The sequence below is a fragment of the Drosophila subpulchrella genome, chromosome 3R, assembly GCF_014743375.2.
Source record: "Drosophila subpulchrella strain 33 F10 #4 breed RU33 chromosome 3R, RU_Dsub_v1.1 Primary Assembly, whole genome shotgun sequence".
NCBI classification, from domain to species: Eukaryota; Metazoa; Arthropoda; class Insecta; order Diptera; family Drosophilidae; genus Drosophila; species Drosophila subpulchrella.
In genome coordinates this window covers 2,622,760-2,644,965 of record NC_050609.1, presented here as the reverse complement: position 1 = coordinate 2,644,965, position 22,206 = coordinate 2,622,760, and the positions used below count along the sequence as shown (strand labels likewise).

The following is a 22,206-nucleotide window of genomic DNA, read 5'->3' as shown; positions in this document are numbered from 1 at the left end:
TTTTAAAGAATATTTTTTATTTATGAGATTTAGGTCCTCCGCTCGACTTCTAATAATGGTTGCTCAGCCAGCTTTATAGTTGTATTGTCAATAAACTGGAGGTCCTTGAACAAAAAGTTTGTGCTCAGCTTATAGTTTCGCAATATCTTAGCCAGAGTCATTTTTGCAGATATCAGTGACAATTTATGACCTAAGTGGGTAGAATTAATATTATCTAAAGAATCTTATAAGAAATAACACTCACCCAAGCAGGTTTTCTTTCCCTTAGAAAATGGTAAGTATGCGTAAGGATGCCTCTCTCGCTTATTTTCGGGCAGAAAGTTATCAGGATTGAAGGCCCCAGCATCGGCATGTCTATCATCAGAGTCACGCCCTCGGGAATGTAGGATCCGGTCGATAGCCGAATTTCCTGCGATGTTTGCCTTATCAATAGTGGAACAGCAGGTATTAAGCGCATCGTTTCATGCAAAACTTGGTCCAAGTACATTAATTTATCCAAGTCTTCATGACCAACTTCGAATTCTCCAATTGCAGGGAACACTTCTGTTAGCTCCTCAAATACTTTCTCCTGGATTTCTGGGAACATTGCCAAAAGGCTAAGCACATTGTTGACTGTGATGGATAAAGTGTCAGAGGCGGCAAAAATTATATTAGAAAATTCGCCCATAACGTCGTCATAGGAAAGATCACCCTTCCTCACAAGATATAGAATACGATCGATTAGTGCAGGCTCCAAGCTGGTTTCTGAGCTGCTGCTCAGCTTTTTGTCGATTATCTGAAAAGTATTGGTTTATAAAAATGCTCAAAACAGTTTAATCTATGGATAATACGTCTTTGATAAAGGCATTTGCCTGGGATGTGGCCTCCAGCCTTGTTTTTTCAAAGCCACTCAGCTTTCCAATTAACTTGTTCCGTAGCCATGGCATCACAACTCCAATAGGTATAAGCTCATTAAGGCTATGGTGATAATATAAGTTATTCATATTTTTAAAATGGGGACTGTCTTACGACTTGTAGTTCTGCATCAGATTCCCATTGTTGTAGTTTGCCTGGTTCCTCACATCACTTCCCATTGTTATTTCTTAAATTGTGAAACTAATAAAAGAACAGACTCTTTCATCGATTTTACTCACGAGCGGCTATTTTAAATGACCAATTATTTAGTTCCGGCAGCAAGTTTTTCTCTCCTTGACCTACGAATCCTTCTAGAAAGGTCAACAAGGAATTCGATTCATTGTTTAAAATGGGTACAAAACTAAGAATTGCATTAATTTTGAATGATGGGCTCAACAGTTTTCGTCGTTCATGCCAATGAGGATCTAAACTCGTATTAAATATTATAAATTGAGAAATTCAGAAGTATTTTAAAATTTTTCCACTTACCCCTTAATGTCAGAAGCCCTGATCCAACACAAGATGATATGGCTTTGTCTACGACAGAGCTCCTATCGGTACAATGGGGAGACATTAAAATGTCCTCGACGATCTTCGGTTCGCAGGTTACCAAAACAGGCGTTATACCAATCCAGGTCATTCCGGTTTTTCCATATCTCTCGAAGAACGTTGTACGCGAGCCTATATTACCTGTTAATACGTTTTCATATTAGTTTCAACAGGGAATTCAAGACAACTTACGTTTGAGACGAAGGTACTCGGAGGCAAGACCGATGAGGGGAAGTCCTATTGGTCCAGGCACCTTTAGCATCATTCTGTAGAATCTGCGTCGACTCCATAGAAAATATATCCACAGAAGGATAGCAACACCCTTTAAAAATTGCAACGTGAGCATTTCAACCTTTCCCTATACTAAAATGCGATGAAGTAAGTAATCTAAAATTCGAACGAGCTTTATATAGGATCCAAAGTGTTATATTTTATAGGATATATCTGTTTTTTTGCTCAACCCTTGGGTAATGGCCATTTTGACTAATAAGCTATAAGATTTGATGAGCTCTTTTCATAAATTAAGTAATGATATACATTCTGATTCGTAACTTTAATAAAATGTTAAGGAGATGTAACAAGCTGCTTATTATTAATTTAATTTTTTTTTTCTTTTAACTATATAATGAGATCATTATGTAAATTCAGTGACAGAAAAATAGACCGTCTAAATTGAAAAAATATCAATAAAATTCAACAAATTTAGAACGTGAAGTACATTTTTATTGATTTATAGACATTGATTTTAAAGAATTTGAAATAAAACAAGATAATAGTAGGACTTTCCATACCCATCCCATATGTTTTTAAGATCTACTTCTAAGTCCGTCGTTTAAAAGCGAGCCGTGGTGACTTTGCTAAGTTTATAACCATGTTGTCAACGAAGTCCAGATCCTCATAGCGAAATGATGTACTAAGTTCGTAGTTCATTAGTATTTTGACCAATGCTAGTTTAATAGACATTAGTCCGTATCGCCAGCCTAAATAAGTAAAAAGAAATAACTATGATAATGTAATTTACTTAAAGAAAGGCCGACTTACCTATGCAGTTTCTCCTCCCTTTTGAAAAGGGCATAAAGGCGTATGGATGCATACTGGAAATTTTATCTGGCAGGAAGTTATCTGGGTTAAACTTGTTTGCTTCGGGACCCCAGACATCGGGATTGCGATGCATACTGAATATGTCGACGGTAATCGTAACTCCTTTGGGGATAAGAACTCCATTCGAAAGCTGCAAGTCCTCTACCGTATCCCTCGTGATGATAGGAACGGGTGTTATGACCCGCATCGACTCATTCAGCACGCGATCCAAGTAAGCCAACTGTTGGAGATCCTCGTAGGTTAGTTCCAAGTCTTCGGTTGTTGGGAGTAGTTCCTTAATCTCATTGAAGACCTTCTCCTGGATGTCGGGAAACATGGCCAGCAGAATGAGGGTATGATATACCGTATGAGCGCTTGTCTCGAAGGCAGTCACAACAATAATACTACATTCGGACCTCAGCCCACTAAAGGAGATTTCGTCTTTCTGATAAAGCTCGATTGCCCTGTGTATAACAGTGTTCACCTCAGGATCCCAGTTGTACGTACTTACTGACTTTGTTTTAAGCTTTTTGTTAATTATCTGGAAGGGAAAAGTTTGTAAATGGTAATATTTGATCGGCAGTCTAGACTCACTTTGTCCATCACACTCCTTATTGTGGATAAGTCTCTTTTCACCTTCTTTTCAAGTCCAAACAGCTTGGAAAGAACTGTATTTTGCAAAAAAGGCATCAACACACTGAGTGCGGTAATATTTACGACCCTAAAAAGAATAAATTTATTTATTCTGTCAGAGTAACCATTACGGCCTTCCTTACGACTTAAAGCTTTCCAGTATTGTGTCATTTTTGTAGTTTTCGTCCTCCTTAACATCGGTTCCCAAAGTCGTTTCTGTGGAGAATAACAGCTGGGATCGATTGCAATAATGTTGATAGCTGATTTACTTACGAGTGGATGTTCTAAAAGACCATCTGATTAGATCTGGAAGGACATCTACCTCTCCTTGACCGACAAAAGAATCGCATAAGCTCACCAGCGACCTTGTTTCATCATTAAAAATTGGAAGGAAACTGACCAATACATTGTGTTTAAATGCGGGATTCATCTGCTTTCGACGCTCAGCCCACTGGGCTCCTATAAAGATCCAATGAATAAATTAGAGAAGAAGATAGCGCCCAAAATCCAGTACCTTGAAGTGTTATTAATCCAGGTCCCATAGCATCAGCTATCGCATTGGTTGCATGCGGACTCCTGTTAGTGCACGAAGAAGAAGTGAAGACATCCTCGGCAATCTTTGGATCCCTTGTCAACACAACTGGCATTGTACCCATCCACGTCAAAAAAGTTGAACCGTACTTGTTCATATACTTGCTTCGCATACTTATTTTACCTGCCGATAAAAGAGTTTTTATATACATCCTATCTGATTACTTTTTTATAATCGGACTAACGTCTATAGAAGATGAAATATGCCGCTGCGATTCCGATAATGGGCAATCCCCAGCTTCCTGGCAACTGTAGGGACAGCAAATACAATTTTCGCCGACTCCACAGAAAACGAATCCAAAGAAGGATACCCGCTGCGATTAACAAGTGCACCGAAATCATATTATCCGAACTTTATACTTCTAAGCTAGGTGAGAATAGATATATATCTCAGGTGATTACTGCAATTCGGCCAGTAAAATCTAGCTTTTATATACTAATGCTTCCCAAATTTTTGTAGAAACATATTTATGGCTATAACCTCTACTGACTAATTACTCTGATACAAAAATACCTTTTAACTTTCAAATGCTTGTGCACTTCCATTTAAACTGTCACCTTTTAAGACTATTAGGTTTGAAACATCATCAACTTAGAATTACATGTTTTTAAGTATTTATTAAAAGTAGATATATTTATTATTATTTTTCGAACAAACAAATATATAACAGTTCCATCAATGGAAAATTCTTATAAAAATTGTAAAGTTTGAGGGTCTTACAGAAATATGCTTGACCTGATCATGATTCGTTCAGGTCAGCTATCCTAAGTCCGCCTTTGAAATTCTATTCCTGGTTGCTGAGCCAACACCATGCCTATGTTGTCAACGAAATCGAGATCCTCATATCGAAAGGATGTGCTTACTTTGTAGTTCCTGAGAATCTTGGCCAAGGCGAGCTTAGAAGACATAATTCCGTACTGCCAACCTGAGAAAAATTACCGAAAAAGATGATGAGAATGTTTTCCATAACAAACTACTGGACCCACCTATGCAATTTCGTTTTCCCTTCGTAAAGGGAATATAGGCGTAAGGATGCCTATCGCGAACATTGTCTGGTAGAAAGTTATCTGGATTAAACTTTTCAGCATCAGGACCCCAATATTCCTTGTTGCGATGAGTACTGAATATACAGATTCCAATTGAGACTCCTTTGGGTATGACAACCCCATTCGACAGCCGAAAGTCCTGAATGGTCTCCCTCGGTGCAATCGGAACGGATGGGATAAGTCGCAGGGACTCATTCAAAACGCGCTCTAAGTAAACCATTTTTCGTATATCCTCGTACGTTACTTCGAACTCCCCGGCGTTGGGAAAGATATCTTTGAGCTCTTCATAGACCGTATCCTGGTACTCGGGGAACATGGCCAGCAGTGTGAGAGTATGGCAAACTGCAAGACCACTTGTCTCGAAGGCCGCCGCAACTATAAGAAAACATTCGACCCGCACCTGATCAAGGGGCATTTCTCCCTTACGATAGAGGTCGATGGACCTGTTGATCACAGAGTTCAGCTCAGCTCCACTTTCTGGCTCTGAGTTAAGCTTCTTCTCAATGATCTAAAGGTAGGGCTTTAATAATGTGGCTCTAAGGAGAAAGGCAAAACTCACTTGGTTTATCACGTTGTTAATATTGGACGCGTGTAACGTTTTCTTCGCTTCAAGTCCGACCAGCTTGGATATTATTTTGTTGCAGGTAATCGATGCAACAACATCCAGTGTGAATATATTCATAAGCCTGTAAAATAAAAATAATTGTGGATATCAGTGCACAACTGTAAGGTCTACCATTTCTTACGACTCATAGCTTTTCAAAATTGAGTCGTTCTGATAGGCTTCCTCTTGCTTCACATCAGTTCCCACTGTGGTCTCTGTAAAAAAATAGTGGTTCAACAAAATCATAATACTCATATGATCATTTTACTTACGAGTGGCCACTCTAAAAGACCATCTGATTATATCATGGAGGATCTTTTTTTCGCCTTGGCCGACGTACGAGTCTAGAACGGTCATTAACGTGTTCACCTCGGCGTTGAAAATGGGAAGGAAGCTGGTCAAAATATTATGCTTGAAAGTGGGATTCAACTGCTTGCGACGTTCCATCCATTTATGAGCTAAATATCACATTTGAAATCAATTTGGCTGAAAGTAAAGCACATTTTCCAGTACCTTCCATTGAAAACAATCCATGACCGACGCTGACAGCAAACGGAGCTGTCACTTGGGAACTCCTATTGAGGCATTCTGCAGACAAAAGGACCTCCCTGGCAATATTTGGATCCCGTGTTATTACAATTGGCTTTGGACCCAGCCAGGCCAAAAATGTTGAACCGTACTGGTCCATGTACTTAATTCGAAGTCTCATCCTAACTGTGGTTAAAACGATTTTGATTATTTCACTAATAACTGATATTACAATTTTAGAATTCACGTTTATGAAAAACAACGTAGTTCAGGGCAGAGCCGAGAATGGGCAGTCCTATGGGTCCTGGCAGCTTCAATAGCAGCATGTAGAGCCTGCGTCGATTCCATAGGAAATAAATCCAAAAAAATAATCCAACGGTTAAGAGTAATTCAAACGTGAGCATGGTAAATGTTCTATTTTAAGCTTGAAAGAACGAACACCCTGGAGTAATATTAAACACTGATTTGGTTTCGCAGTTTTAACACAGGCTTTTATAGAGAAGTCTAAGTCTTTAAAGTACAAGTGCTTCTGTGGTCAAATAAATAAGTATGCTGTACTTAGATGTACTTAGTTACTAAAGTTCACCTTGATCTTCCCAAAACGCTGTTCGACTTTGTTCTGCCTGTACGCATTTAAAAATATGTTTTGATTGGGTCAACAGCCAGACGACTAAATGGTACTGCGGTTAAGTAACTTCCGGGAATTTAGAGGGAACCCTCCGAAAACTTGGAGCTCCCTCAATCGTCGTACGATCCATCATCCGTATTGGGTGAAAAAGCAATTAAGCCCGAATCGCGTCAACCGCTTACGAGTCTAAGGCTAAGCTTACCGGGCTAAGCCCAAAATATCCGAAAATCCATAGACAAGAAGCTGCTCCACCGCAACAGGTAAATCACTATCGAAGTGCGAGCGGGGCAATTAAAGTCACGAAAAATGTCAGCGGCGATAAATTATTTTTTAAGTGCGTTCCCCGAAAAGTTGTCAAAAAGTGTTAGAAATTTTCACCGCAAGCTGGGAGGCATGAGAGCACCAAGGTGTCTCAAGGTGTGGCAGGCTGCCCACGAACATGGTCACGGCACACGCAAGCCCCAGAGATATTCAGGGGGGAGGGGGGCTTTACCATGGGGATCCAGACTTTGGTAAGACGTCTGATAGCCGCGCGATAAGCAACATTACCGTACAATTTTCAATTAACACGCAGGGGAAATTCGAGGGGGGAGCGGTGATAAATTCCTCGAAGTCTCGACCCTGGCGCTTGCAGGCACAAACTGTTCGCCGGAGCCCCAACAAATTGTCTAATCTAATGCCCCGCTCGGAACCCAGTGGAACCCAGAGGAGGACATGGTCGTGGTCCTCCAGCCGGGTCGGAACTGATCTATGGTAGCCGTTAGTGTCGTCGGCAGTGAAAAGTTGTCGACCTGCACTGGCGAAATATAGTAAATAGAAAATGCAAAGAAAAAAATAGGAAATCCAGGCAAATAATCGACAAACGTCCAACAAGCCAACTGGCCGTGGTAGACAATTTATCATCTGGACTTGGGCTTCGGTTTCGCCTCCAGTCCGGTGGCCGTAAAAGCTTCTTTATGGCTGCTTCTGTGCTCTGGACCCTCTGGCCACAGGTTCTACTGTATAGCTGGGATACTTGGGAGCCGCTTGCCGGGCACAAATCTTTAATTTTATGTTCGAGCTCCACTTTGCCCGCTCGCAATGACATGTTTTCGTTTTCGTTTGGGGTTTTGCCGCTGTTTTATGCTTCTTCAAATGATTTACTTGGCAGATATTTTGCAATTTCCCAAGTTCTTGGATTAGATATATTTTAGATAATTAAAAAAAAAAGTTATAAAACTTTATTCCTGCTTAAGAGGGTCTTCTTGTCGGTATATAAAAATAGTTCATTGTTTTTATTGCAGACCATTTATGCTTTTGGTAATCAAACTATAAAGGAGAACTGGAACACATTTCGTTGACCACATAGACCTCTAGTTCTATGCATTGTTCAAATAATATACTTTTTATTGTCTAAACGACTGATGTAATAAGTGCAGGGAGCGTACATATATAAGTCGTTATATGCAAATCACCTAATTAAAACTTTATCATATAATATATAAAAATAATAAGCCTTTCACACTCCCCTTACGTTTCTCAGATGTTATTTTTTATATGCCTAGGTCACAGTTCACGAGCAAATAGTAAAAGATAACTTTCAATGCACTTTCCACTGGGATCCTCGAACTTAATCAACTTTTCAATTTTCCTTGAACAAACAAATGAAACGCAAAAAGTGTCTTACCATTTTTCCTATTAGCTGCGGCGCTTTCATCATTTTCAGGAGGCGCGTGAGGAGTTCAAAGGTGGCCCAAATGACATCCGTACATCTCCAATGGCCGGCCGAAAATAATGCTGCCTCTTCACTGGATCTCCACTGAGCTGTGGCTACTGCACAGCTGCAACTGCAACTGCAACTAAAACTGCCTCTGCAATCGAGATGGAGATGAAGATGCATCTGGTGAGCACACACGTCCGCTGGCCATGAACTTTGCTCGCCTAACCCCTTCCTGCCATTGGATGTTGCATTTGGGGATTGGACCTGCGGCAATTTGAGCACCTGGCGGGCCTCATGTGTGCACTTTCAGATATCATTTTCCGTTTTCCGCAGCGCTGCGAATCGAAGTCCATTTGCGTAAATTGAAAATGAAGCGGAAAAAGGATTCAGACACCTGCAAAATTACAAGAGCAAAAGTAGCAGCGAACTATTTGATATGTATGTATATATATGTATGGGGATAGTCCGCTCCCATGAGTTCCCCAGAGACTTTGTGGGTGTGTGAAATAGGGCTAAGCTCTTGCTATCCAAGCTGCGTGCGGGTTCAGGCCCTAACTTCCGAGATCCGAGGTACCCACCCACCCAACGAGCTACGTGGACATGGACATGCATGCGATTTCATTTTGATAATAATGGCACAGCCAGATAATTATAATGATCGTGATCACAATCACCGATGGGAGATGACTAAGCAATTTACCGTTTCTAAGACGGGTATAGATTTCTAAGGCCAGACCCCGGGCACATCTTCAATGAAATTTCAGGTCAATTGTCTTGCGGCGGCTGCGTTTGGGTGTTTGAGTCTTGCGGTCTGGGATCCTAACTCCAGACCCGAACCTGGGACCCGCAGCCAGAACCAGACTTAGACCGCAGTCAGTTCTTGCCCAGTTCAATTGGTTTTTTTTTTTGTTTTTCGCATTTTCGTGCTTGCGAGAATCCGCAGCATCTAAACATCCAATGCCCCGAACTCTCCTCACCAGCGAGCCCAGAAGACCTGCCTGCGTAGGCGCTTTCACAGATTAATTGAAGTCATAAGCAATTGTAAACTTATCGCTTTTCGGTCTGCCGATCCATCCACCAACTGGATAATTCTATAATATTTTCTCTGCGGTTTCTTCGCATTTCGCATGGGGCGCAGTCTGGCTTTATCGATTTGCAGTTTGAAAATTGTCGGTGGTGTTGGCGTTTGGTTAATTTGTTGCTATGTTTGATTGTGGCACACTTTGCGCAATTATTTGATTGCGTTTCTATTAAGTCCCGATACAGTTCAAGAGGTCAACAATCAGAAGCTGCTCCATTGGCTGCGTTTATTTCGCTAGGTGGCGAGGGTAAGTTCAGAGTATCGATAAGTGCACGGTGATCTTCCATACCCAGTTTGTATGTAAGTATCATAATTACAATTTTTTTTATTTTTTCGTCCTAAAAAATGCAGGAAATTGTCAAAATATAAATTTTTCTGAAAGTGATTGGCAGTGCCTAAAAAATCAGTGTTTTGGTCGGAATAGTGCCAAATAAGTTCGGAAAAAAGAATGGCATACATCGTTGAGCTCCTAGTTAAATTTTCAATCCATTGGCATTTAAACCTACGCATTTTTAGTTTTTGTAATCTATTCGCAAAAATTATAAAAAATGCAAAAATTTGTCAAAAAATAAATAAAAGTGATTGGCACTGCTAAAAAATAGCATTTTTCACTAAAATCTAAATCACATGTTTTCTTGAATCTGAATCCATATTTTTTGTCCAAAAAAATCAGTGTTTTTGGTAGGCATAGTGCTGAATAAGGTCAGAATAATGAATGTCATACCTCGTTGAGCTCGTAGTTTAATTTCCAATCAATTGGCACTTAAACCTAAAAATGTTTAATTTTTGTAATTTTTCGCAAAAAAAATCCCCCTAATAAAAAATAAAAAAATTGGTCAAAAAATAAATTTTCCTGAAAGTGATTGACACTGTTAGCATAAAAAGCAAGCTGCTCAAAACAGTCGATCTTTTTGATGTACGCCTTGATTTGGCTTAATTACGATTGAAAAACTGCTGAAAAATAGCATTTTTCCTGAATCTGAATCCATATTTTTTGTCCTAAAAAATCAGTGTTTTTGGACGGCATAGTGCTAAATAAGGTCAGAATAATGAATGTCATACCTCGTTGAGCTCGTAGTTTAATTTCCAATCAATTGGCATTTAAACCTGAAAATGTTTAATTTTTGTAATTTTTCGCAAAAAAAAATCACCCTAATAAAAAGTTAAAAAATTGGTAAAAAAAAATTTTCCTGAAAGTGATTGGCATCGTTAGCATAAGAAGCAAGCTGTTCAAAACAGTCGATCTTTTTGTTGTACGCCTTGATTTGGCTTAACTACGATTGTAAAACTGCTAAAAAATCGAATTTTTCACTAAAATCGGAATCACATTTTGTTACAAAAATTGTATAAATTATCATCAAGTTATATAATTCTTACATCATTTCTTTGATTTTCGAAAATAATTTGTTTGCTATAGTAACAATCTGAAAGTATGTGTACAAAAATGTAAATTTTTCTTTGTGGGATTCGATTCATTTTTAGATGTTGAAAAGGATGCGGGTTATTAAACTGGAGTCAATACCGCAAATCTGTCACTTAGGGGCTGTTACCCATACGCCCGGCCAACCAGCTACTTCGTCAAACAATGGCAGTAATAAAGTTTGGGAGGCAGCCCATCCGTGACAATGGAGGAAGCGCCAAAAGGCAGCAATTACGAGGCGCGTCAGGACGAAAGGATAAAAGCCGGATGCTCGAATATGGGTAATAAACGCGCCAAGGCAAGATGATACACTTATCCGTCGCCACACGCACCCGCACGATGAGTTAAATGGCAAATGCTAATGGAAATATGACAAGGAAGCCGCGTTCCATCCTTCAGGCAGGCACATATGCAAATGGCATGCCGAATGTGTGGAAACATCCTACTGAATTCAGTGGTTACGGAAGCTGTGCGGCAGTTAAACATGGCGTCTTGCGATTTTATTGCCGCCTCGAAAGTTTGCTTACGCTTTGTGGCATAAATGAGCCCAGTGGGGTATACATATAGAGCAGAACTGGCGCGGAGGCAAGGCGAATTGAAATTCATGGAGCAAACCCCCAATCTGGGAGCTTGGAGCGTGCCCGCAGCGTTAATCTGAATCGGAGTATACATATGGGCTTATATGGTTATGGCCTAAGCCAAAAACCCCATCCAGAAATCTAACATATGTTTGCTTGTTCACTCGTGTTGTGGCAGCTAAATTGCAGACAAACAATTAAAATGTTTATGCGGCTCAAATTGAAAATTAATTGCTGCTTTTCTCGTTCTGCTCCTTCTGCGATTTTAATTAAATTTTTTGTTTGCCAAAATTAGGCACATATGTAAATTATGGAAATCTTGGCTAGTCAGTCTTGACTTGAAGTACAGCTGTACTACAGATTTCTCTCAGTCAGCAGACAAAATCATTACCAGATTGATAAATGGATTTTCGCCGCAAATTTGACAAATTTGCTAATCAAACAGGACGGAACAGCCAGGACATCTTTCACTCGGACTCTCTGCCGTTCGACAGTTGAAAGGTGTTTTTAATTACTCCGAGTAGTTGACAAAGGAACAATTAAGGTTCAACGGGGACAGCTCGGGGAGCTCAGGACAGCATTTAGCCAAATGGAAAAGTGCAAATATTGTCAGAGTCTCCAGGACGAATGCCGAGCAGAAGGGTGAGTGTGAGAGAGTGAATGTAACCCACACAGGACCCAGAGCCGAACATCATTAGTGCCCCCAAGGCGGTAGATGGTAGGGGTTGCTACGCCCGACTCTTCGTCCTTCAAAGATAAACTCGAAGACGGAGTCGCTCTTTTGGGCCTTGTATTTAAGAAAATTGACATTTCTGGCAAACGGATGGCGCAATGCAAACAGCCAGACGAAGCGAGATTTTCTAAAACTAAAATAATTTGCTAATATTTGCACAGCTACGGCGCAAAGTTGAGACAGCACTGTGTGCCACATCATTAATTATTTCGGGCACAAGCTGCGAGGTTTCTTGGGAGTGGATGAAGCTCCTCGGATTCGACTGCCTGGCAGTTCTGTCTTCAAAAGGTTGTTAATTGATAGGAATTCTCGCTGTGGACTTTCGCAATTTTACATTTTTCACTGGTCGCCGATTTCTATATTGTTAACGGTAATGCTTAAGATTCCAGTTCTTATTGATTAATGAAGAAACAAGGCTGTAGTAATGGGTCAACAAGTGTTTGGATGAAAATGGTAAATGCTTTGAAAAACTTCGAACTAAATAAGCTAACAGAAAATTCACAGTCGAAGAAAATAAATCGAAGGAATTACCGGAGAGAATTTGATATAAGATTTATACTCTGGCACTGATTTTAAAAATTGTAAGTCCACAATCTATTTATTTTCACACAGTTATATAAAAAAAAATTGTTTCCATAAATGTAGTGGTTCTATCCATAGTCGTAGGTTTTATTTTATTCACTTTGTTTGACCCATATGAATTTGGAAAGTCTCCTTATTGTAAAACTCCCTATATACCTATACAAATTCCAAAGATAAGAAAATAGTTGTTTCTTTAAAGTACTACCAATTATGATTTGTAGTTATAAACTTCTTAAAATACAATTGCAAAAAACAATAAAATTTTCTAAAAAAAACAAACCCAATTTTAAAATCGGAAATAACTCAAAAATTCCCTCTTATATCAGTTTCCATAAATTCTACTGAACGTTCCCATAAACTGATTTAACAGTCTGTAAACTAACAGCCATCTCTTGCTGTTAGATAAGCCAACTGGAAAACTACCCAGTGAAATCAAATGACGGGTCGCTATAAGAAACGTTCTTAACGAAACTTGATTCCACTCAAAGCGGACTCACTCAAACGGGTGGCCACGCCCCCTTTGAGTGGCTCTGTGAATTTATACTTATTGAGAGCTGAGCAGAGCTCTTTTTTATTTGTTAATCAAATACTGGGCCCCCGAACTCCCCCTTCCAATTTGCCACCGCTCGAGCGAGATGGCAGATAGCGTTTTCTGGGGTGGGGGGGGGTGAAAATTGGAAAATTTGTAAGGGAAACCGGCGAAACAAGAGAATTTCCCAGTTGGCGACCACAAAGGCAGCAGTAAAGTGGAGCGCACGCGGCATCCAAAAAGCATCGATGGCATCTCACGGATACGGCAGTATTTTCCACTTTTAAACGCTCCCTTCGAATATAGTGCGGCTTATCTGGCCGATTTTTTGGTCGCTTATCACTGTTTGGATTGTTAATTTTTAGTGCTGCTCGATTCGGTTTGGTCGCTACAAAATGTTTTATTTTCCGGGAATCCTTATCAGCAGAGCGTATAAAAATGGACTATAAAGTATAGTTGAGAACAAATATGGAGAGTGACCTAATCGAGAATGAGATAGTACCGAGCCAGGGACTGATTTCGATTTAGAAACTCAAATCTTATTATTTTTAGCTTGCCCCCGAAAACCTCTAATCGGGGCAATTAATAAATAGCTGTTTTGCCAATAAAGTAACGAACCTCTCACCCTTCTCACCCTTTAAACCCGAGATCCTTGAACTCGAACCACCAAGATGCTGTCTCATCAAAAGATGCTTAGTTCCCCTTTTTATCGTCAACAATATTTGGGTGCAATAAACCCGAAAAAAATTAATTTCTTTTAAAGAGTTCTTTAGAAGACAGAAAAAAGGGAAAGGAGAGGGTAAAAAGTGGGTAAAGGGATGATGCTGAGGAGGGGTTCATAGGGCGATCTTCGGCAGATCAAAGATGCTCGGCCTTTTAGCGTTGACTCTTTTAAAAGGAGGAAAATCAAGAAGTGTGTTCACCTCTCTCCTTTTTTTAGGGTAAAAAGTTGAACTTTCTTTATTAATTGATGCTGACATGGGGCGGGGTTCAGAGGTGACAAGCGGTTTTGTCCAGTTAAACAACTGATCTTCTGGCATCTGATGGACATTTGACCGTTAGAACTAGACCAAAAGCTAGATTTCCATGGGAACTTTAAGATTACAAAACTATTCACGGGAAAAATCAGATCATTTTTATTTGTCTGAAATAAAATTAAACTGCGAGGAAAAATTTTCAACATCCCTTTTTTAATTTTATGTGGTCATCCTGTACATCGAAAACAAGCTCTGCATCATAGCAGCAAAAATAAAACCGACTTTTTCGCCAAATCACAAGCAGAACATAAAAATCGAATTAGTCCCGGCGACACATCAAATTGAAAATAATAATTAATGATACTGGCCACGGAACAGTAACTGTAACTATGAAATTTTCGCATTCCGCTTTTCCATTTCCCCGGACACCGAAAAAATGGGTGAAAAAAGCGGCGCATAAAATTCAAAAATCAAACGGAAATTAACGAAAAATCCATTGAAAATGTGCCAAAAATAATTGTCAAGCGGAACGTGGTGTGAGGAGGATGTTTTCGGGAGGGGGAAAAATGCGAGGGGAGGTAGCGCGGTTTTTGCATATGCCTTTTCATGGAAAATCACACCCCAGAGAAAAACTCCTGGCTCGGAAACTGGGTGTGTGTGTGTGTGCAGTAACCTTTGACCTAGTTCCTTGGGTTCTGCAAATATTTTTGCTTACCTTTTGCATATGCATGAGCCGCCGTCTTGATTTCCATTCCTTTGAACACTTCAGCAGCATTGAAAGCAAACAAATTTGTTTTCCCTCGCGAAGGGAATAAAGAAAAGCCGCGTGGCATTACTTTTTTTGTTCTTATCCCTGAGTTGACTTTATTATATTCATAAATATTTATTGACAGCTCGGGACGCAATTCGCTGTCTACAATGGATTGTTTTGGATTTGTTTTGTTCGATTGCAGACCAAAGAGATTTTCGCCAAATTTTCATTAAGATTATGCTACATTTTTGGCACCTTTAAAAAGGTTCTGATATAGTAAAATGTATGAATAGAAGAAATTGGGTTTGTTGTTGATCGAAAATGGGTGAATAGACGGAGAAATCCCGCCAAAAATTCTTGATACGACTAACCCACCAATTTTCTTCACTTCAGATGGCTAAAACTCTAAAATCAAGGAATGAAAAATTTATCACACTGTAATAAATTCTTAAAATCTAAACTTATTGAGGAATGCCCATTGAATGCTCATTTGATAAGCACCATAAAATTCAGGAACCCTAGAAATGTCTTCCTCCCTCTCAAACTCCTTCAATCTGCAGCTAATTGAATCCTGGCAAGTATCTGATGGCAAGGCAGCTGCCTCGAATGCGGAACATACGACTATCTCAAGTCCCTGAAGATATTACGATACGATTGTCATGGCCGTAAATGCTGTCACGCATAATAAGCTGTCCGGCAGCGCAATTTGCGATTTCAGTTTTATGGATTTCTAATGAAAAATCACATCAGCGAGCGATCTTCCTTGGGACACACCTGGACAAATAGTCGAGCAACCCTTCGGCTCGGACAAGACTAACCCCGATGACCCCGGAACGGCTTCTGCATTTGCATACATCATTTCGAGGAGTTTTGTTCCGTTTTTTTGGGTGCATGATTTGTATAATTTTCCTCAAAAGAAAAACTCGAATTTTTTGGGATAAAACGAGGGAATTTTTAATGAAATTTCCAGCACTCTCAGGGGTTTTATCCAAAAAAGGGCAAGCTACCGTGCTTGGTGAACCATTTGATTCTTATTATTCCCCTGCGCTACTCTACTTAATTAATATTACAAAACCATTTTGCGAATTCCGATCCTTGGAAAACATCCTCATATTGTTGTGATTGACATTTCGCTGGCACTTCAATCAAAATTCCATTATTATTTCGTGTGTGTTTTTTAATTGTGTTTGACAAAGTTGCGAAACAAGATGTTAACCCCGAGGGTTGACTGGAGATCGGAGGCAGGGATGCAGCAGCATCTTGAGAAAAGATCAGAGCAGCTGCCCTTTTGGCAGTGAGATCATGGAAAACTGACATTTGACCAGTGGTCAGCTGGGTTGCCAAAGGGTTGACCAGCTCAGAGTTCGCAGCAAGATTATGGAAAGGGGTTAGACCCTAATGATGCTCTTTCAGGGATGCTGGAAATCGAATGGAAAATGCTAAGCCACTAAATTAAAGCCTAATCAAAACATCTAGCGCAAAGTATCAAATATCTTTTTGCAATTTCAATTGAGTTGCGCAATCCCATAGCATTTTTTAATTGCCACTGGCGGGTTAAAATCATCTCAAATTGGGTTATAAAATTACAATTGCGGCTGGCGAACAAGAGGTCGCAAAAAATGGGCTTACTAATGCTTGCGGTTTTTGATTTCAAAGGATGCTCGCCAAAGGGATGCCTCGAAGTCACCGAAATTGATACAGATCCTGGGCCAGGATCTCCCGCCAAGGGGTTGCTACTGTGGCAACGAGTTGAGGTTGAGTTGCGACAATTGCCGAGTTTCTCTGTTTGTTTGGTTTCTTTTTTTTCGACCCGAGTATGGTATCGCATTACCCAGATGATTGCAATCTGTTAACCCGTATTTGTCAGCCTCCGGGCAATCAAAATCAAAGTCGGCGGATGGGGGGAAGTGCCGCGTGCCCTTCTCAGCTCAGGTATTATCTAATTACCGCATTAGCCGCATCAGCATCGACTTCTGATGGCAGACATCTGCCGTGGGTGTGCTCCGAATAGGAAATAGTTTAAAACCCTGGACAGCCAGTGATGATGTCTTTGTCTCGGCCAGAAGGTGTTGCCCATTGTTGGGCAAGGTGACACACCTACCCAACGACCATTGTCCCTGGTTTCTCTGTCCTTTAAGGTGATTTACGGGCTGACGAAAGGCCCGGAGGCCACCTCCTACGCAGGTCCAGTGTTTGTCCGGCTACCAAAATAATTGACCATATTTATGGACATTTTAGCCTTTTATGTCTTCATGTCGGCACACTTCCCTTTGGTCATTCAGAACTCATTCATTGCCCATTCGGGGACAACTATTTTAGTCTAGTTTTTCCATTCCAGCGTCCCATGCCGCGTGCTAAATGCCTGAGCAATTGTTTTAGGCCGTGTTTTTGTGGCACCCGAACTTCCTTCCTTCCGTAAGCAATTTCATGGTCATTTTGTGGGCGTTCTAACTGGGAAACCATTGTCTTCAGACCCAGCAGATGGTCCAAGTGTGAGAACCTGGTCAAAAAAAGGTATGTATTTAATTTGGGGAAGAGGGTTCCCAAGATTTACGATGCCCTGTAGTGGCCAGGGCAACCCAACTATTTCGGCACTATTTTACATAAATATTTACATGAGCCGAACCTTTGCTCCAGCCCCCAACTCTAACCCCCAGTCCAAGATCACCATCCCAGCTTGACCCCTCTCAGTACCCCCAGTATTCTTTTATGAAATCGTTTGACAAAAACACGAGAAGCAACTCTGCTTTCGCAAGCAGTCGTATTAAAATGTCAGGCGGACAAACGTGTCAGCCCCCGGTGGCAAATGTCAATACAAGGGGTCCAGTTCCCCAGTTCCGTCAATTATTTTATTATGATTCTCCTCTGGTTTTCTTTCCTATTTTTTTGTTTTATTGTTTCCCCAGCTCAAGTTACCCAGCTCATTTGTTTGTCATTTGCCGACTTCGAGTCTGCCGGCTAATTGTGGCTGCTTTTTGCTTAATGCATTTTGATTTTGCAACTGCAAAACAGCAGAGGCAGAAGTTCGTGATCTGTGGCAATCGCTTGACATTTACAAGGCGGCGGACTTTTGTTTTTAATTAGAAGACTTGGAGTTGGAGTAGGAGTAGGAGTCGAACTCTGACTGGGTGGTCTCTGCTCTGCTCGGCGGCTGATTATCGACGCGGTGGCTTAGATCTTTGCCGTCGATTAAGCTGCTTAATGCCATTAACATGATTAAGAGGCAGTCCCCCATTTGGGGGGCACTACACTCCACAGCACTCCACATGATGTCTCCGCATTGTGGAAAACCCATTGAGTGGGCAAGTTATGAGCCATCGCATCCATTCACAGCTTCCAGCACAGGAGTTCCGATCGGCTAATTGAGCAATTGAACTCTGATCGCCGGACTCCATGCGATTGTGTCTTTAATTCATAATCAAATGATGGAAAACGGAACTACTTTCGGTTCGGTTTTTTGAACTATCCCGTTTGGCGGGCTCTGTTTAGGGGTGAGTGCTTTCGGGTCGGTCGGTGTCAAAGGTCAAAATGGACGAAAACTTCTCATGGGTCAGCTCGGGGCTTAAAAATAAATCAGGAACCAACTCGATTTCGGACATGGAAAAACGGGTTTTACTACCAATTTCTGCTTGGTTGTTTTCAACCATGACCTTTGAACTTAGCCCAAAAATCCAGATCGGGCCAATATTTCCAGTCTTTTCTACAATAATTCTTGTGTTCAGATATGCGCTCTGTGGGAAAGGTTCTGGAATTTAGCCAGCTGCTTGCCGCATTTGAGAAAAACTTTTATCAAAAGAACGCTAAAGATAACGGCGGCCCGAAACTTATTTACACTTAGCGGCAACGTTTTTGTTTGGCATTCCGAATATGTATCTCAGAGATAGTGCAAGATCTGTAAGATGCCATTCGGATTGCAGCTGAATCTAATTTTATGAATGAACAGACTTAGTCGAGGTTACGAAGGAAGTGCGAGTATGCGTAATGCAGTAACAAGTCAACAACTAAACTGAAACTAATGAATAGAATGGCTCTTGGGACGGGACAAACATAGTTTATCTAGGGGTAAATATTTACCAAGATAACAATGATGAGTACATTGCATCTGGGTCGGGTCGTTCTCGAGATAGTTTTTCTCCCAGATCAGATATGCAGGTGTGGGAACCAAGAACCTCTGGCAGTAGCCCAGATCTCCTAGTTTTCGGAAGGTGGGCATAGCGGAAGTCTGGGGTCCGATAAGACTGTGGTTCCGATGTGGAAACATCTGTGGCTTCGCTTTGCATATCCCACCTCCATACGCCCTATGCAAATGTCCGCTCGACACATCCGGGATCGCTTAAGTTCCGTGATATACGATTTCTTTTAGCTCAGCCGGTAAATTACCTTCCTGGCACCCTCTAATCGAGGGCCATTTGGGGACTGAGTGACCACTTGGGCCGATCTGCTACAGAAACAGAAGCTCAACTTCACCGGAACCCTGACACCCAACACTTGGGCACAATCACCCCCGTTTTTTCTGAAACATAAATTGCCGAAACCCAATAATTCTCACATTCACCGCTGACTTTGATTGCTCCTTGCGGTTTCCAATTTCCAGGAGGAATCGAATAGGGTTGAGGGTAAGGGTTGTTCTTACTGCCCAACAATATTTAATAACAATTGATATAAATATTGAAAGTATTATTGAGTCATAATACGGACTCCTTCGCCCTTTGGTTGGACATGAAATTTGAGATGGCTCTGGCATTTTTGATCCCTTGTAATCTCTTCGGGCTTATCTGGGAAGTCGGCTCGTAAATAACATTCGAACTGCTCAATTTTCAGTGTTATTCTGTTCGGCGATAAAGGCTTATCGCAGGGAAAGAATTATAACTGGAGCAGGTCGAAAAGATAGTCCAGCCTCAAGTTTCAGATCACAGCTCGTAAAAATCGTAAATAAATCAGCAGAAGCGATAGAAAAGGATTTTTTAAGTTTCTTTGTCAAGATATTTCCCTCCAGTCCAATTAAAATAGTTTAGCTTCGCCCCACTCTTATTTACATGAGCCCACATCCTGTATCGTTTCTCACGGAAATCTTTCAGAATTTGTTCCATTTTTTCCTGCTCGTTTTTTCCACATCCACCGCAGTGTAACAAATTCCAACGGGCTTCAGAAATGCACGTTGTGCCCCCAACTTCTGGTTAAATATTTGGAGAATCAGCCTCAGTCATAAATTGTAATCTTCCACGGGCGAGTTGCCGTTAAAGATCCTGTCGCAGTGCATGTCACTTAAGGGTCTGTTATTGTTTTTTTAATACTTGTCCAGATGTTACTGTAAGGTTGCAGTTGATTTCGACGGGGAAACCGATGGAGTCCCATGTGTCAATGAATTTTTCCGTATTTAAATGCTGTCGCTCTTCGGTTTTTTCTCACACTACGGTTTTCGTGTAGCTAATTTGTGATTTCTGGTGTTTTCGGTATTGGATTTGTTTTACGCTTGCCTTGGAAAACTATTTTCCGGCTATTGATTTCCATCGAGTGGTTGGATGTCACAAAAGTGCTGGGATGATTTATTGACATGTTTACCGTTCGAAAGGGGGGAATACTTACTATTACGTTTCGGTTTGATACCAGTTTTATCCTGGGAAAATACCTCCATACACCTGTTTATCCAACGAATATCCTGTGGATATCCTGTTCAACCTGTAGGCATATCCGACATCCTTGTTTGCACTTAGGACTTCTACCAGGAAATCGGACTGCTCCAAAATCACGTAAATATTGTAGAAAATATTATTTACTTACCGCTCTCACACATCCAGGGGAAAACATCGAGGAAATCCTGATCGCCGGCTTTCCCAAGGATATTCAACTACACGAAAACAAAGCGGGAAACCCGAATTTTCCACAGTAATCCCCTCCCATTCCCGTGTTTTTCAGTGCGCCTGCGCACAGGCCTCGGTGCAATGAGCGTAATTTGAAGACCGCGAGAAAGGCGACTTAGTCTTCCAATTAGATTTTCCCACACAATGGAGCATAGGGGCATCACCACCGGGGAAATTAGTCTCTTTATGCTTAATTAGGATCCTGTATTGGGTTTCCAGGAAGTGCTCCAAGCAAATTGCGGCAGTCAGTTGACAGTTGATCTCTGATCTACCTGGACACAAGCTGCGGTTTCGCTTTGTTTGCCGTTTAATTGCACTTGCAACTGCAACACACCCATAAAATCTCAACCGCAGGGTCCAAAACAATCCGAGTCAAGTGTTTCTGCACGCAAACGCAAAGATCCGAAGGACTTCTACCTGCTTTTCAGGGCGCAAGCGCGGCGATTTCGGTTTCGATTTCATTCCAGCTGCCGTTGTGTGGACACAGGACGAGGTCGTGAAAAAGGACGAGTTCGGGGAGGGGGAGGTGCACTGGAGAACGGACATGGCTGGTGGACATCACTTTTGGCACTCGTTCTGCGGTCTAGCGGACATGTGTCCAAATTTGTGCTGCGTCAGTGCAGGCGGGTAAATCGAGGACAAGAGCCCGCTTGCGACACACTTGAGGTCGTTGCGCCCACATAAAAGGGTTGGAGGGGTTAAACCAAATATTAGTCAGACCCAGCAGTATTTACATAAACATAAAGTGGTCAACTATCTTGCGTCATAGTTTACTATGGAAAAAATAAAATGGGAAGATGGATTTAATCAGAAAATATCCTGGGAATTATTTTAACAGAACAAGAATATTGCATATATGTTGTTATATTTTTTAATATTTATATACATACCAACTTATACAAAAAATTAAGATTAATATAACTTTAGTTTTTAATTGTCCTAATTATAGGACATATGATATTAATCAACAATTTTACTAAAAATATGAAATGGGCATTAAAAATAGTTATCAAAAAAAATTAAATAGTTCTTTTAAATATTAGCTTGATATTTGTTATGTTGACCATCTTTTCTATCTATTTACTCAAATAAATGCAAGAAATCGAAGAATAAATTTTAAAACTCATATATTTTTTGTAGATTATTAAAGAAGAAGCGGAAAAAGAAAATCTTAACGAGTTGCAGCATCTGCGGTTGGGGCTGAGTCTTCTGTCATGTGTCTGGATCGTCTTGATTGCCTCGTTTGCTGTTTAATCGCTGTTGACGGGCATAAATTTCGATCCATCCTTGGAGACCCCTCCTACCCTCTCCCTTCCCTTCTAGTGACACCCCTTTTCAGTCGATTTGTTTAGTAAACAAGCGGATTAGGCCCTCCAGAGAAATCGGAGAACGCCCCAAGTTGGAAGCCAGCGAAGTGTTGCCCTGATTTGGGTAAGGTGAG

At 40.9% G+C, this 22,206-nt stretch overlaps 3 protein-coding genes across 3 annotated transcripts; all 3 read right to left on the bottom strand.

Moving 5' to 3' along the window:
* Positions 1–29: 29 nt before the first annotated feature.
* Positions 30–1,789, bottom strand: LOC119551943 (probable cytochrome P450 313a5). Its single transcript, XM_037861631.1, is given in 8 exon segments — positions 30–190; positions 245–349; positions 352–775; positions 831–957; positions 1,009–1,081; positions 1,134–1,319; positions 1,384–1,584; positions 1,636–1,789. Coding segments are annotated over 8 exon segments (1,431 nt in total).
* Positions 1,790–2,262: 473 nt separating this feature from the next.
* Positions 2,263–4,628, bottom strand: LOC119556804 (probable cytochrome P450 313a2). The gene is made up of 8 exons (XM_037869247.1): positions 4,612–4,628; positions 3,933–4,114; positions 3,671–3,871; positions 3,430–3,615; positions 3,300–3,372; positions 3,118–3,244; positions 2,485–3,064; positions 2,263–2,423 (listed from the first exon to the last, which is right to left on the bottom strand). Exons 2-8 carry the CDS (start codon positions 4,087–4,089, stop codon positions 2,263–2,265), a joined length of 1,485 nt encoding a protein of 494 aa, XP_037725175.1. The 5' UTR covers positions 4,090–4,114; positions 4,612–4,628.
* On the bottom strand, positions 4,466–6,330 carry LOC119556794 (probable cytochrome P450 313a3). The gene is made up of 7 exons (XM_037869234.1): positions 6,174–6,330; positions 5,912–6,112; positions 5,671–5,856; positions 5,541–5,613; positions 5,354–5,480; positions 4,735–5,302; positions 4,466–4,673 (listed from the first exon to the last, which is right to left on the bottom strand). Exons 1-7 carry the CDS (start codon positions 6,328–6,330, stop codon positions 4,513–4,515), a joined length of 1,473 nt encoding a protein of 490 aa, XP_037725162.1. The 3' UTR covers positions 4,466–4,512.
* Positions 6,331–22,206: the final 15,876 nt, after the last annotated feature.